Genomic DNA, 17,087 nt, shown 5'->3' with positions numbered 1-17,087 from the left:
GGCTAATTTTGTGCGGATAAACGGTGAATTTGGACAATAGACTCCAAACTCTTATTCTTTAGTTAGGTTGTACTTAGTTAAGAGTCTCTGTAAATAATTTTGAATAAACTAGATTTGACTTCTTAATTAGCTTATTCTGTCAAATAAGCTATTGGTTGTTTGCGAAAAGCGTTAACTCTAGAAGAATAATAACACATAACAATAAAGACAGTCAAAAACCAAAAATTAAAACATCATTTTATGCCAAATTAATGAAAATAAATGAAAAATGAAGCAACAAGAAAAGAGAAAAGAAGAAATAAATAGCTCGTGGTTACTTCATAACTAGCCGATTCCAAAATTGAAGTATTATGCATCATATGAAACCAACATTTTGAACAGAGCAAGAGAAATTTCATCAAAACTCCTTTTTTCTAATAATATCTCAAAAGGGTAAACCTTATATCATTAGCAACCCTTGCCACATCTTTCTTGGAAACGCCCTGGATGCATCTCCTCTTGCCATCAACAAACAATTGGGATTCTTAATACAACTCCAAAATGGTGTTCAATTTATGCTAGCGTCTACTCTAGAGTTGCTGTCCGCACCGACTTCAACATTGCCTCTCTCAACACTGTCGTTGGCTTGCTCTGTAACAAGATCCAAAAAATCCAAACAAGAATCTGGGTATGAATAAGAATAAGAGAGTAGGCCCTATACTTCTCTTTTGTTATTCTACCCGAAAATAATACCAAATTATATTGTATTTGCAACTCCTACCTCACTCAGATGCCGACAAGGGTGGGAGGAGAAAAAGGGAGTGGGACTATAGGAGGCGACTTTTGATGAAAAAGAGAGAATGAGAGCGAGTGAGGAGTATGAGTTAGCATAAGTTAGAATGTTAAATGTCATTAGAGCAGTGAATTGACCCAATCCGTATATTTAAACGGATCAATGATCTAAATTTGAACACAATCTAATCATTAAGTAGGTTAGATAGATTGACTCGTTTATATGTTGAATCTAATAAGACTGAATTTAAACCCGATTGAAAGACGGGTTATCGAATCAGATTATCAGGTCAGTTCAATTTTTACCACCCTAATCAAAATATAGATCGTTTTCTCAGCACGCTGACCGCACGACAAACACCCCCGTATGTAAAACCTAAACATCCTTCCCAGTTCCCACCCCTCCTCTTCCGCCCTCCCCTCTCTCTCTTGCTCGCTTTCTCCGATCACCTCAACCAGCAATCTCTCTCCCTCCCTCCTAGTCTCTCTCTCTCTCTCTCTCTCCCCCCATCCATATCCTCTCTCTCGTTCTCCCAAAGACAGAACCGGATCTTGGCGAAATCTCCGGAGCCCACACCTTGCCTCGTCATTAAGATCGGCATCTCGAAGTCCCAAGTAATAGTCCTACTCGCTTCTCCTTCACTGTGCAAACTGCGGAGGTTTCTCTAAACACTTCGTCAAATTTCCGGTAGTACGTGTTCGATCAGTTATTTACTATATCAAGAAAGTCCTAGCGAGTAGTCCCTGGCTAAACATTTTCAAGAAAACGATCTTGGGGTCGGTCATTATTTAAATAGGTTCTCAGATTGGTCGGTTATTGTAGGAAGTTCGATTGGTTTTGTGGTTTTCTTGGTCGGTTATTGTAGGAGGTTCTCCGATTTAGCATAGTATTATAGGTGATTTGTGGTTAAAAGGGATTCGGGGAGCTTGCTGTTCAATCTTTCGGTTTACTCTATCTTATTTTATGCTTCCTTTGTTGGCTATTTTTCCTTCTACAATAAGTCTTCACATTGCGCAGTTGTTTGTCCTGTATGTATAATTATCTTTATTCTTTAATGTCTACTAATATTTCCCCTTTTCTTTTCCTGTAGGAATAATAAGGGTTCTAGATTGCATAAGCAACTTGGTGAGAACAAAACCTGCAAATGATGGTGAATATGAACATAATTCATGGTAATACTCACTTATTGGATCGATGTTTCTATTTCGACAAACTTGAGTGAAGAAGTTATTACTCACTTATTGGATCAAGGTTTCTATTTTGGCAAATTTGAGTGAAGAAGTTAATACTCACTCATTGGATCCAGAAATCATGGTAATGCTGTTGCAATCTTGAACTTGTTGATAGATTTCAAGTTATCCATTCCATTTCAAGTTTATCAATAGGACTTGATTTTTGTTCTGCTATAGGAACTTCTTTCCAGATCCCGTTCACAGGAAGAAGAGATCGTGTTACTCCGCAAAAAGATTGCTGATGCTTGCTTCAATGTGTGAACTCGCCATAACCTATGGACATGTTAATATGACCTTTTCATTTATTTAGGCTGCCTTTGAGAATAAATTAAATTGGTGCTTCATGTCTTTCAGGAGCTTCGGTTACTGAATGAGAAGCACATTTTAGAGAGGAAGCTTTCTGAATTACGGATGGTCTGTGTGCAGTAAAAGTATATTTTGATTGTCTTGTACATATATTTTTTATGTTCACTAACATGTGAAACTCTATCTTTTTATTATTTTTTATTTATTGCACCAGGCATTTGATGAGAAGCAGGGTGATGCCGTCTCTGGCACCTTAAAAGAATTAACCCAAAAGAAGAATCATCTTGAAGAAAATATGAAATTGGCTAATGATCTGAAGGTATATATTCTCTGGATCCACTTTTGGAGAATATCTATATAAAATTCAATCCCTTGCTAGCCTCTATATATGTTTAGGAACTGAATTATGCATATCATCAGTTCAAAAGAAATGTCGGATTGATAGTAGTTACGCGCTACATGCAAGTATGCGAAGCTTTTGGTATCATTGCTCCATTGGGCAGATGGATTTTTGTTTTTTCATATAATCTGACGCTGAATTAAGGAATTTAAATAGTTGGGACCTACGAACTACGACACTTCTACTCTCTAGGCATGCCCATATCCTTTTTTTTTTGAGGGGTGGTGTGTGTGTGTTGTGGGGTGGCGGGGGGCACTTTCGATGCCAAAAAAGGCACAATAAGTCCTCTTGTAAATGAAAAAGAATAGAATATTTCTTTTGCAAAATGGGAAGAGATGTGGTCTTTTTGTGAGATACTCGAGTTAGAGCATTGTTTGATAATCTTCATTCAACAAGGATGTATGACAAATGACATGTAAATAACTAAATATGTAATATTCTTCCAGTATATATTAACAAGAAACTTTTAAAACTTATATATAAATGCTCCAGTTATAATTCCTTCAATTTTGAATAAGGTTGTCATCTTTATGTTTATACCAGCTAAGCAAAACAGTAAACCAAGACATCATTGTCCTCTTCTTTTGTTTTCTTCCAAGAAAATCTTGCAAAGCAAGTTTGTGTTTGTGTTGCAACTTTTGTCAGTCTTTATCGAAAATGTTTAGATTCGGTCACAAGGTCTATTTGCTTAACATTTTCTTTTCATGACTGTAGGTTGTGGAGGAAGAGGTATACATATTCACTTCTTCGTTGCTTAGCTTATTAGCCGAGTATGATGTTCGCCCCTCCCTGATAAATGCTTCAACAATTGCGGTTGGTGCAAAGGTAATACCAATCCACCACCCCTGTTCTTGTAAAAATTCGCAGTCTTATAGAATGTTTCAAATTCAATTGTTTCTAACAGAGATATCCTGTATTTCTCAATGAAGCACCATTCAAGTTCTTTCATCTAAACAAAACTTTAGCGTGAGGGATATTTTGATGTAATATTCTATTATACAGAGTTGAACTCCTACCTTACTTTTGCCTATTGACATGACAGCATTCCTGTTTACTTAACCAATTGTTGTTCAAAGAGTTGGCTGGGGAAATTGTTTCCATTATGTTTGTTGTTCTGCCTTCTCAAACATGTCATATGCCAATTAACTTCTTTTTTCTTTTCTTAATTTAAGTTCTTTCTATGTCTGTATCGATAGGTTGAGGTATTCTGATTTCAAATATACATGCAGCGTATCTAAGCTTGTTATTGTGAAAGATTTCGCAGGAACAAGCATCCTTGGGATAACATTCAGTAAGAACATTATCGTTTGGTGTCTTCTAACTTGACTGTGACCTAGGACCAGGATTACACTCATTGCATTAAAACATGTGAAAATGGTTTTGTGATTTCTCCATCTTACTCAAATCTCTTTTCTGTCATACTATCATATCCCTTGTATGGCGCAAATTTGTGTATCAATATATGCGTTTACAAGACAATAACTAGAAGGTTTTTAAGTAGCTAAGCTGAGGGTATTTTCTGTTTAGTGGGACTTCTGCTTCTGCGTTCTTCTTAAAGTAAGTATATATATTGCGGCCTTCTTTATTGCAATCGTGCACTTCTCCTCGGGTGTTTAGATATGCTCTTAAGTACTTACCTACTTATCACTAATTTGCCGTGTCCTTATGATTTGTTTCAACTTTCAACAAAATAAAAGTTTTTGCCAAGTATGATCTGCAAAATGTCTAGTTGATATGCTAACATATTTTTGTTGTCATTTTCAGCGTCTATACCAACATATGCAATTGAAGATTAGAGCATCAAATGTAAGCCTTTTGTTGCATTAGAATGTAGCTTCTCTATTCCGACATAAACTTAGACTTACATAAAGTAACTTCACATTTATTAGCTTAGACATAAATGTATAGAGCTGGCTTGATAAGCTTGTAGTACAATTAACTGCTTTGTGTTGTTGCAATTTGGTTTTGTTGCCATATATTTGAATTAATTTTTTTTTGACTTAAAAGAATATATTCTCCTTGTTTTTAGCTCAATTTCACAAAACTACTCATGTACTTCTAACTTAAACACTTAACACCTCTGTAGTATTGAATGAAGTACAATTATTATCTTTTTCATCATATTTGATCAAACCAGATGCTGAATTTAAAGATTCTTATTAGAGACAAAGTTGTGAAAGATTTGCTAGATTTTTTAAGGTATCTAAAATAATACTGATTGAATTTTAGATGACGAAGATATAATAAAAATATACATATGTTCAGTATATTTGTCATATCTTTGATATTTAAAATTCAATTAATATTATTTTAGATGCATTAAAAAGTTTATCAAATCCTTCACAACTTTGTTTGTAATAAGAATCTTTAAATTCGACATTTGGTTTGATTAAATATGATGAAAAAGATAATGATTGTACTTTAGTCAAGACTATTGGGGTATTAAGTATTTAAGTTAAAAGTACATGAGTAGTTTTGTGAAATAGAGCTAAGCCAAAAAGAGGATTTATACTTGGCAAAATTTTGAATCTGATGAGTATAAATTCTAACTTCTTTCTCTCAGAAATTCTATGAGAAAAGAATACTTTAAAAAGAGGATTTATAGCATAATCATGCATGGAGAATTGTTGTTTTTTCTGCAATGCAATTAAAAGAATTAGCTACGTCGAAAATGCTTATTCCAATTATGAAGAAATAAGGTAACATGTGACAATTCTTGAACACTCAAAACAGGATTTTGTGGAGGCATAACTATTTCTTATCTATTTGGATAAAATTAATTCTTGAATAAAATCATGCTGTCATTATTCATGAGACTTTAATCGTATGGTTATTTATTTGAGTATGTCATATGACTGTAGCAGTGAAGGAAACACTCTATAGTTATCCGATGAACAACACTTCTTTACAATAGTGTCTTTTGGTGTTACTACCAGTGTGCATACTAACCTTTAACTACAAGCTGTTCAAGGTTTTCTCTTGTTATAGCTAGTGATGAGAATTTTCAGTTATGTATCAATGACAATGGCAACTTCAGTTAGTTGAATCAATTGCTTTCTTCACAGGTTAGTTTTGATGATACTGATCATGTTTATGGAAATCAACCTGGTAACGCGTCCCGCAGCAATCAACCGATTGCAACTTCCTCAAGAAGTCAACCGCCTCACTCTTTTGTGGTAATGCCTGTGTGGTCTGTTTCTATTGTCAACTTGAATGTAAAACTATTGTTTCTAAATACAGGAAACAAAGCTGAGCAACTTCGATCAATATACTCACTTTCCAAATGATCCGCATATCAACCCAATGTACAACCACACAAGATTTATTCAGGACTATGACATGGATTTGAAGGATGTAAATATCCCTCCAAACTCTGATACTCATTATCCATTCATTAATGACAAGCCAAGGGAGTCGTTATCAGCTGTTAATAAGTCAGTACTTGTTAAGAATAATGTGATGCACTGTTTTTAGCTAGCCATCTTTTAGCAACTTATAATTTTTTGCTCATCTTTTACACATTGTTGAAAAAATATACCCCCTTTCTTCAGTCATGGAATATTTAAGGTGATAGATCATTCCATGAAAAAATTAATAAATAAATTTAATGTTCCTGTTGTAATTTGACTTTTTATGTAATTTAGTGTTCCTGTTGTAATTTGGCTTTTTATGTAATTTAATGTTCCTGTTGTAATTTTGCTTTTTATGTAAAGATCTTTATAGGAGATTGTGATCTATTAGATATACTTCTATGCCTAATCCATAAAATGATGTGCCATTTGAATAAGTTCTAGTGGCTTTTGGACATCATTGGATTCATCTGAGTGTGGATCAAATTGGTGATGTACCCAAAAAAAATCATATTTTATCTTGGGTTCTTAGGAGGGTTTCCCTTTTCTCTTATCAAAATAGGTGCCTAGAAGCAAAAAGATAGTAGGTTGAATCTTGAGTTGCAACTTCGTTATCTAAGTACTTTTCATCTCCTCTTGGTGACACATGGTCAATCATATAATAGAGAAAAAACTTCCTGAATCTGTTTAGATATGTATTTCTCATTGGAAGAAGGGGGTGAGGATTGCTAGTTTGCAAAAAATCATGATTATACGTTTATACATTTATACTCTTATTGCATGCTTTCAGAAAGCATCATGATCCTTGAGTTTACTTGTAGAAGAGAGCATATTTTGTAAGTTCAGTTAAGCTTCATGTGTCAATGAATGATTTCTATTTTGTGATGGATTTTACAGTCATCCTTGTATACCTTCATCTCTTTTTTCATTGTACCTAGTTACTTTATTAACCAACATGTTAACAATTATCATGTATTCGTTGATGTTTTTGTGTGTAAGTTATCTTCAACTTTGAAATATGGGTTTATAATGCAATTTATAGGAATATTTATTTCTCATATTACTAGAATAGGTAAAGTTGGAAAGAGTTTATGAGATTATATTTCCAAGTTCATTTTGTATACATATTAGGTTTGACATACCACTTGTATGCATGAGTTCAGTATCAATACTTCCGCACCGGTTATATGCCATCACTTCAGTATCAGTACCTCCACCCAATACATCTTTCAGAACTCTTACAGCCATCGTGAAAGAAATTCTCAGATAATGAATGCATATAATAAATGTATAGTTGTATTGTCCAGATGTCATGATTCCAAATGCATGTAACGTTATCTGCATTGCATATCGATGAATTTCTTCTTATATTATCTATCTAAATTTTTAGATCCTAATGGGATTACATTACCTACTATTATTATAATTACTATTTGTTTTAGGAGTTAAAAGAAATAGTTGCATATCTTGAATTCTTGACACTAGAAAAAGGATTATCTTATAATAGAAGTGAATAGATAGTCATTCTTGTTCGGTTTTTCTTATCCATATTATTGAAATCGGAGGATGATCTTCTTCATTTACATACCATCATGACTCATGGGTCCATTTCTTACTCCTTTCTCAACTTTAAGCTATTCCAAGCTGAAGTTGCTGGACCTAACTTCCTACGAGTGGCTTTTGGTGTTATAGTAGTAGCATAGGAAGAGATCCCTTCATTGTAAGAGTTGTAATCCTGTAGGCCTAGTAGTTAGCATATCTTGGTTTTGGTGGTTGGATATATTAAACTTGCTGATACATAGTCATCAGCTATCTAATACAGGGAGGTGGTAGGTATGGCCCTGCAGATACTTTTGAAGATAATATTGGTGAGGGAGCATACCGAAGATCCAGTGCAGACCCTCAGTTACTTGTTAATCAAGCATCTTCAAATGATGGTAAAGGAAAACTACTGAATTAGTAATTACAGCTAAATTCTTGCAACTTTAGTTTGATTGATTACAAGTTGTACTACTAGGTGAGATTTCCTTACCTAGTATAGAAGGTTTTCAAATTGATGGTGAGGCTAAACCAGGATTTCGGTTGCAAGCTTGTGGCTTTCCTATAAACGGCACTACTCTTTGTATCTTTCAGGTATACAACTTTTTTGTCAACCTATATAAAATTTCTGTCTTGTATCTGGCTTTGTGCTTTTAAGTCACAGTATGATTAATACTGGAATCTATTTATAGTGGGTTCGTCTTCTTCCAAATGGGACTGAGCAGTATATTGAAGGTGAGTACTAAAGCTACTTTGAATAGTTCATGCTTATCATATTATATTGTAGCATTTTGTTCACCTTTTGGCACTGCACAGTTTATTGAAGGTGACAACTGAAGTTAATTTAGTTATTTGTTCTTGCATATTCATATCATTTGATATTCTTTATTTTTCTGATGGAGTTCAAATTTAGCTCAAGACTAATTTTGTTCACTTTATTGTCCAATATAGGTGCTTCATTGCCAGAATATGTAGTAACTGCTGATGATGTTGACACCCTTCTTGCTGTAGACTGCACACCAATGGATGACAATGGTCGCCAGGTCAGTTGAATCATCAAACTAAATTATCTAATTACTGATAATATTTACTTCTCCATACTAGCAAACTTATGAGTTTTGATTATCAATGTTTCCGGTATTTGTTGTTTGTTTGTCTATAAAAGTCTAATTATGTGTGCTTGGAATGCTTCTTATTGAATACTACCTGGCTGACACATTTGCACACCTCCGACGGCTGTACTGAAGAGTGGCGCTGTGTTTAGCAAGAGGTGCTGCATGTGGTTGGGTTATGGGAGTATCAAGATACTGCCATATCTATGTCAAGAAGGCACCGGCACAATGTGCACTGACCCGAGCTGGTTAACATGTTGAAATCTATAAAAAGACTAGTCAACCAATCTTGATAGGAACTACTAAGTTCACAGCCTTTTGCAAGTTTTATCTTCTTTAATTGGTTGGAAGTAGTTGATAAGAATATGAGTGAGTAAATATGGTGCCAAACAGAGGTTGAGATAATTTTCTCACACATAAATACTAACGGAAAGGTTAACCTTTGCAAATTTGTCAAACTAACTTTATTTCTAAAGAGCATATACAATTTCTAGACTAAGTAGAGCAAATGTTAATTGTTTCCATACTATGTATTTACTGGCATTGCATTATGAAGGTGCTTTTCTCCTGTTTATTCTGCATGTAGAGTGTCAAAAAAGTTTATCCCAATGTAGGTCCATAGTAATTTCAGAATATTATTTATGAGAATTGATTATTTTCTGAAGCAGCTTTTAAATTGCTCAGGGTGAATTGGTGAGGCAGTATGCCAATTATCAGAACAAGATAATATGTGGTGAGTATGCCATCTTTAATTACTCCCAATCTTTTGTAGCAACGATTGTTTGCATGAGGAGTCACCATTTCGAATATTGTAGATTTTACCTTCTAAATATTGATCTCTCGTCTATTTTGCTCTCATTTTATTGCTTCGTGAAGGAATCTTATGACCGAAATTTCAAAGATATCAACTGTCTATGACCATTTTCTGCAATATTGTAAGGAGCAAGAAAAGTATTCAAGGAACTCAGAAATGTACTGATGAGATGCAAGATGATATGGAGTTGGATGAATATGCCATATTTGATTGACTGATTGCATTCAACAGTCATGATATTTTAGTTTATTTAGCATCTCTTTTCTTTCACACAAAATCATATATGTTTGTGGAGTCATTTCTATAACTTTGTCTTCACTAATACCACTCTCGAGCATATTGATACCTTTTTGTCAATTTGCATGTCAGCCAATAACTTACACTAGGGGGTGTCAAAATAAACAAGTGGCTCAAGCTCGGAGTTGGCTCAAGCTTGAGCTCGACTCGGCTCGGTTTATGCTGAGCCGAGCCTAAGCTTATTTTGAGGCTTGATTTAAATTTTGAGCCGAGCATGAGCTGAAGTTGGCTCGCTCTAGCTCAGTTTGATGGGCTAGTTTACACCCCAAGTATGCACTGCAATAGTTCCAGAGTATTCGGAGGGTATTGCAGTCTACTACCACCAAGCTTTCTTAGGAAATAGAGATGTTGCAGCCTTTTGCCCGGTTAGAAGGCAGCGAACTGCCGGCTATATGCATATATACATATATATACTTGAAGACTAATCAGGTAATAGAGATGCCTATGTGTATGCCTATGTATGTATGTATGTACGTATTATATGATAGAGTGCAAAGAGTTCTGCAGTAATGAATGAAGTCTTTGTCAAGTCGACATCTCTCAGTAGATGTCTAGGTTTGTCAAGTCAAGAGAGCAGTTGCTTATGGAGCTAAGGAGCTAACAGTTTCTATTTATTTCGAAAGAGAAAGCATTTATTAGTAATACCCATCGCATAGATACTATTGCACATGAAGAAATATGCACAGTAGGAGCAATGACCATGTTAAACAATCCATAATAACTTATTATACCTCCTTTTTTTTGGTTAGCTAAACAATTCATAATTTATTTCATTTGGTTGGCTTTTGTTCTATTTACAGGTCAAAATTTTGAAATTGGTGTGATTAATGAGTAGCTTTAAATTTTATAATCGATTTGGTTGGCTTTTGTTTTATTTACAGGTTAAAATTTTAAACTTTCATAAAGTTTTATTTAATTTAACCATTTCAGCTTAAATAGGTTGTGGCTCGGCTCGGGCTCGATCTGACTCGGTCCAGCTTGGTTTGATAATAGGCTCAATTCAGACTCGGTCTCAATTTAGCTCATCTCGAGTTGAGTTGAGTTGAGCCTAAGCAGAGTTAGAGGGCTCGAAATTAATTTCAAGCTGAGCCTGAGTTGAAGCCTGCTTGCTTCGGCTCGGCTCGTTTACACCCCTATTCCAACTTCAGCTCAGGCTCGGCTCGTTTACACCCCTATCCTACACACACTGATACAATAAGAAAGGTGATCTTTTCTGGTCCCTTGATCATGAGACTGCAAATGCTAGTGCGTAATGTAATATGATGCTGCTATGTGATCCTACATACTTCCATCCTCTTTTTTTTCCCAATCTAGATGACTTTTATCTGTTGAGGAAAGCCTTTAAACTTGGCATTGTCAGTCACTCTACACCACAGTGTGGCTTTATCTGTTCAGAATATCTTTCTCTGCTTCAAGGATATAGGCTCTTCTAAATCAGAGTAGAAAATACTTTATGCCAGTCCTATCATCATTGAAATTAGCTGTTACTTAATTGAGCAGTACTGTTCCATGAGTGTAATGACTCCAATAATGGAAGAACCGTTCGCCGCAGTTTGGATTGCAGAGTGCAATTTGTCTGCACAAACTCAAGTCATCTCCAACCTCTTGTTTCTTTAATCTTGAAGTTTGAAATTTCTGACATAGTTTGTTATAATGACGTGCTATTTGTTAAACACATAGGAGCTCTTAAATAGTTATGAGTTTTATATTGTTCAACCATTTCATTCCCAAGTTCAAAGTTTGTTACAATGTCAGCATCATATTTTACGATGAGACTTTTCCGTTGTTTTATCTGAGACCAATTATCTTCATGTTCTGCCTGTCCCGGGTCAGCTTCCAGAAATCTTGATCTTAATTATCTTTCACATCATTTAAGGAATTGTTCATGCTGAACTTCAGTAAATTTGAAAGTTGATAATATTTTTAGAAATCAATGTTTGTATCGTTAATTCATTATTCAACCAGGGAGTTCCTTTAGTTGTTCTTTCCTTCTCCTTTTGCCTTTTCAGCATCCTTTTTCCCATCCAAAAACTGTTAATTTTGTTTAAATTATAGTTGTATTTTATTATTTATTCTAACGAAATATGCAGTTAAGAACATGCTTGATAGTGTGATGATAGTGAACCATATCAGTATCTTTCCTTGAAATGTTGCTTGTGCTTTATAATTTTTATAATTTTACTTTAGCTATTACAAATTACATGAGTTGTTAATGCCATGTTATTTATGCTATCGCTGACCCATAAAGGGTATGGGTATCATAATTTAGCTTCATTGATTGTTATTCTTCTATAGACTTCTTGAGCTAAATTGTTAGCATTTACAATGATGGCAATCTATTTTCCTTATCGTATTCTTCTGTTTCCTTCATGAACTAGATTGTTGCAGTCAGTACAGTGAGGTTCGTGTAGGTATCATGGTGTGTATGGATGTTTCATATAGGTACCATCTTGAATGGTATGTGATGGGTGCAAATGGGCTCAATCACTAGCCGTGTACATATTGACATAAAAAATAGCAATGTAAAGGTACAACTCACTTTTGTATGCTTGGCTGTAAGTTATGCAAAAGGAGATCGTGAACAAAAATACCTATATCTTGTGGTATATTGGATGCTAACATTTTAGGATACCCACTGATAGACAATTTGTCAATGAAACAAAAGACAACACAAATATTCTTTGATACCTTAATGTCAATTTTAGATAAACAAAAAATAAATATGCATTTGAACTATGTCTAATACCATCATGCCATCAAATTAATTTTGTGCAAGTGTGTGTAATTGGAATTTGGAAATATAACTAACTCAACTGATTAGTGGATTGCATTGATGCAAGCACACTCATGTCTCATTTGTTGATGTACGTCATCAAAATTATTAGTTGACAAGCATGTCAAATTGTTTTAATGTGATTTCTGGAGTTTGCTACACTTATATTGATCTAGAACATGCGACAAGCTTACCAAGGATTGTCGTGTCGGCCACTAGCACGACACGACACTTGTTGTGGCACTTGCCAACCATACAAGAAGACTGCCAGCTCCATGCAAGAGATGGACAGAAAAAAGAGGAGAGTGGGAGCCTCCACCACCAATGTTACTCTCCGCATCAAGCCATTGTTTTCGTGCTCTTTTCCTCATGTCAAAGCCCTAGATGGACGTTGAAGACGATGGGAATTAGGTGATCCGCTACGTCAAGTTATATTGGCAAAGCGAACTCTTTATATTTTCGGCCTGTCTATTGTTTGCAGTAATGCCAATCGTCTTCAACCTCCATATAGGGCACTGATAAGAGAAGGAATGAGCTCAATGGCGACAAAGAGAGGAGGTTGATGGCTTTGCTCACCATTAATAGCCTCCTCCAATCGCTTCACAATGATTGATCATTACTAGGAGATGAGAGGAGAGGTGTCGTGCGCCCCTCGTGCCACATGCCGGTATTGGGGTGGCACGGCATTCCTTGAATCTTACTATGAGGCTTACTTTCTTGTTATAGTTATTGTACTAAATTAAAAGGTTTTAGGTGTGAGCATAGTTAATACAGAAAATCCTTTGTCTTTGCTCCTTTATAGACTTGAAATCTCTGCTGTAGAATTAATGCAACTTTATAAACATATCTTTGGGTCTTGAATTTGATTTGCATTTCTTCCCTTATGTACCTTTAGTGGCTTTCTGAATATGGTTGATATTCTACAGATCCAGAAATGCAGCATGAAATTAATACATATATTTCCACAGGGAGAGCTATATTCGATCTATCATTATTGGTATGGCCTGGACGAGTAATATATTCTTTGTTCATATCAATGTTGTTTCTTCTTTTAATTTGTACATGTCATGAAAACTAGCTTGCGATTCTGTATGAATTTGTTATTCTGCAGATTAAATCACTTGCTACATCAAACATGAGTAACATTAGATCTGTCGTGAAAACTTGAGACTTGAATATGTGCATCATCCAAGCCTTTTCACTACAACATGGTTTCAAACACGAGTATTGTTAAAACTGAATGCTTATGCACCATGGGCTTGCATATGCCCCTATAACTGACTATTGCTTTTGTAATTTCATCATCACATTCCCAGAGTAATTTTCTTGATTATGAAATAGGTTGATTCTTCTGATGGGTGGGAGCCGACAATTTTAATTTTGAAACGGTCCAGCTACCTAATAAAGGTCAAGCGTACAGAACGAGTGGTAGTTGAAGAGAAATATTCACATGATTTATGTGTATGTTTATTTTTTATTTTTTTTTTCATCCTCAATGATCTCTTATATTATTTAATGCTAGGATTCTTATCACAATGACCTGTCTATTTGTCTTCGCAGATCAAAATTCCTTATGGATCTAGTACCCAGTTTGTGCTAACTTGCTCTGACGGAACAAGTCTACCATTTTGCACAGATGGAAATTCTCAGGAATACATCACAGAACAGGATATTAAGTAACTCTCTTGTCTTCTTTTCTATACCTTCTTCCATATCCTAGTAGGCTTTGGTAATCAATCACTGTCCAGATTTGGACCTTTCATTTTGCTTTCCTAGTATTGTTATAGATTAAAAAGAATAGAGAATGGAGAGAATTTAATTTTTTATATTATTAGATTACCTGAGGAACTTGTAGATCAGGGAAACCTAATCAAATGCTTGTAGAGTGCCTGATGTTTGGTCCCTAGGATGGTAAATTATTCCATATTAAGGTAAATTTATTGCTAACATCATAGTCTATATCCAACTTTACCTCGTCACACTCTTAGAATGTCTAATCAAAGCATACCTGCACTAAATGTTTTATATGTGACAAGATGTTCTTTTCCTCCCTTCTAATCTGCACTATGACTGTTTTTGGACTTATAAAGGAAACCACCTACACTGTCTGTGCTGTCAGCCACTTCAGACCCACTTTAGCTGGCAGAGTCAAGCTCAGCTTTGTTAATTCATAGGTTTATCAACATGCACTTGTACCTTGAACCCTGCTTCCCTGTGTTCCCTTTTTTGACTCAGAGAACTGTTTCTTCCAGATTAACATTTGTGGTTGCTTTGTTTGTATGATATATTTATATATTCCATAAATGTCCTATGAAGTAGAATGAATATCTTAATGCCTTCCAGGGACAACGTTAACTGAGCAGTATCTAAAATACAATAGTTTTCCATCATGCCCAGGATAAAAACTTGATGAGATAACTTGAGTTTATATTGGTGAAATATGATAAATTTTCTAGTTCATCCTAGCTAAAATTAGACAAGAAGAGCACATATGTTTATTTCCTGACAGTTGTTAGCCAAAATAATAATTGCTCAAATCTTTGGGAAGAACTAAGATCTTGTCTGCAGAGAAATAATATCACAACTAAGATAGCGCTTTGATACATTTCATGCCAAGAGGAAGCAAGAATGACCTTCATATAGTGTTATAGATGAACCGAGTGTGTATTAAATGATCATGTATTATTCCCTCCTCTCTTAAGAGTATCTAAATATTATCTCGCTTTTCTTTTGTAGATTGCGTGATATTATTGTGTTGACCATGAGAATTTTCCAGAATAAGGTATGCTTCTTATTATTTCATATGCTTATTTTATCTTGAACCTGTGTAATACATAAATAGAAACACAAATATGTCAGTATGCAGCAATCTAAAAGAGTTGCTTATCTTTTAATCTTTTAGCTTGTTGAGCAACTAATAGTTCACCATCTTCCGTGAGCAACATTATCACAATAAATAACTTACAACATTTCAGATACTATGTTAATTATGACTTTATAATTCATAAAGCACGAGATAGTATCACCATCTTTACGTACTGGCTCATTTCGCAGGCTTTGGATGGTAAAAGGAAGGGCAAGGCTTAGAAATCCAATCCGTGTCATAATATCCTTGGAAACCTCGAGTTATTCTTTTTCAAGTGGACCACGAGAAGTATTTTAGCAGTTATTCATGTACATGTATATAATTCTTTTCTCAATATTATGTATATTCAAATATAAATTAATCCACTGGGGTCGATAAAGAACTACAATGTAAGGCTGTGTTTCATTATTTACAGTTATTTGCTCATTTCTAATCAATAAAGTTTTGTTGTGTTAGAGTTGAGCTGTTTTTATGTTCTACCATGTTTAGAAGACAACTATCCTCTACCCCAAGCTTGAATGATTCATTTCCTGGGTCGTTAGGGTGCCCTCCTCAGTCCTCATATACGGGTTGTACTTCTATTCTGAATTAATCCTAACTTGATTGTTTATTCCACAGAAAATATCCCTCTAATTAGATACTGAGTTTTTTTAAAAAAAAATTAAAATTATAAAAAAATCCAATTGGTTTTGAGAGTGTTGTAGTAAATATGCCGTAGAAATTTAAATTTGCTGTTGGGTGTCTCTCTGCAATTAAAAGATTTGCGCTAAATCTTTCGGATCGGAGTACAAGTGGTGAAGGGTGTATTTACCAAACCAGCCCTCCCAAACTTTTATTTTTAACGCCTCTTGTAAACTTAATTATCAAAATTTAAATGAAAAATACGAATCACGTGGAGAACTTTTCTAATGGCGTGGCCCACTAATTGGAGAATCTCAACTGTTGGCAGGAAGGTGCGATCGGATTCACGAGAGAGTGAGACGTGTTTCATACGAACTTCCTCAGTCAACTAATTTCAATTATAAGTCGTGACTTATATTTATATAAACATTCGAGTGAATTGAAATTTTTATATAAATCATATAGTTAGCGGTATATATTTCAAAATTACATGACTGGGTCACTCTCGCATTTAAATTTGAAAATAAATTAGACCTTAAAAGGAAATTAAGAGCAAACTTAAAATATTAAAAAAAAAAAAAAAAAAAACTCATCATTCTTTGCTATCTGGTCCCTCTTACACTATTCTGTCCATCATCTTCCATTAAGAATTATTCGCAGTCAATTTCACTGTTCTGAGAGCAAGGCAAGGTTTCTCCTGCCCCCTCGCCCCCTAACCTAAGGACGGCCAGTGGGCAGTGGCGGGTGGCAATTTATTCGTATAATGGACCGCGAACACCGAGGTAATTCCCGTGTTATTCTTGTCCCTATTCGGAGAATCCCGAATATCTCGGCATTTATCAGGAACTTGTTGGGGATTCGACGGCTGATTAAGGTTAATTTGGATTCTTTTGATGTATCCTTGTCTCTATTTTTTTTTCCTTTTGGGCCTTTTTTTTTAATCTTTCTAGATGCTTGTGAAATGACAAGATTGGGCTCATCTTAGAGGCAGTTAATAATAGAATG

The 17,087-nt window shown here is 35.0% G+C and overlaps 1 protein-coding gene across 7 annotated transcripts; it reads left to right on the top strand.

Moving 5' to 3' along the window:
• The first annotated feature begins 1,146 nt into the window (after positions 1-1,146).
• LOC140761859 (uncharacterized) lies at positions 1,147-15,916 on the top strand. 7 transcript variants are annotated; one of them, XM_073099356.1, is made up of 20 exons: positions 1,149-1,386; positions 1,863-1,944; positions 2,024-2,086; positions 2,182-2,259; positions 2,359-2,418; positions 2,525-2,629; positions 3,425-3,535; positions 4,475-4,516; positions 5,776-5,886; positions 5,951-6,064; positions 7,883-7,997; positions 8,078-8,193; positions 8,292-8,334; positions 8,551-8,642; positions 9,396-9,444; positions 13,522-13,592; positions 13,937-14,056; positions 14,156-14,271; positions 15,332-15,377; positions 15,650-15,916. In XM_073099356.1, exons 2-20 carry the CDS (start codon positions 1,942-1,944, stop codon positions 15,680-15,682), a joined length of 1,488 nt encoding a protein of 495 aa, XP_072955457.1. In that variant the 5' UTR covers positions 1,149-1,386; positions 1,863-1,941; the 3' UTR covers positions 15,683-15,916. The 7 variants fall into 7 exon arrangements, with proteins under 7 accessions (XP_072955460.1, XP_072955457.1, XP_072955456.1 ...); XM_073099355.1 differs by having other exon boundaries at positions 5,951-6,144; positions 7,894-7,997; XM_073099352.1 differs by having other exon boundaries at positions 5,951-6,144; positions 7,870-7,997.
• The last annotated feature ends 1,171 nt before the right edge of the window (positions 15,917-17,087 follow it).

The sequence above is a fragment of the Typha angustifolia genome, chromosome 7 (assembly GCF_048772165.1).
Source record: "Typha angustifolia cultivar Huaian chromosome 7, ASM4877216v1, whole genome shotgun sequence".
In the NCBI taxonomy this organism is placed as follows: domain Eukaryota; kingdom Viridiplantae; phylum Streptophyta; class Magnoliopsida; order Poales; family Typhaceae; genus Typha; species Typha angustifolia.
This window is presented reverse-complemented; position numbering and strand designations above follow the sequence as displayed.

What these genes read in the sequence shown, in the direction of transcription:
- LOC140761859 (XM_073099352.1), top strand. An exon ending in AATTGGCTAATGATCTGAAG is followed by an intron (nt 2,630 to 3,424) that starts GTATATATTCTC and finishes TCATGACTGTAG; the next exon opens with GTTGTGGAGGAAGAGGTATA. An exon ending in GACTGAGCAGTATATTGAAG is followed by an intron (nt 8,335 to 8,550) that starts GTGAGTACTAAA and finishes TGTCCAATATAG; the next exon opens with GTGCTTCATTGCCAGAATAT.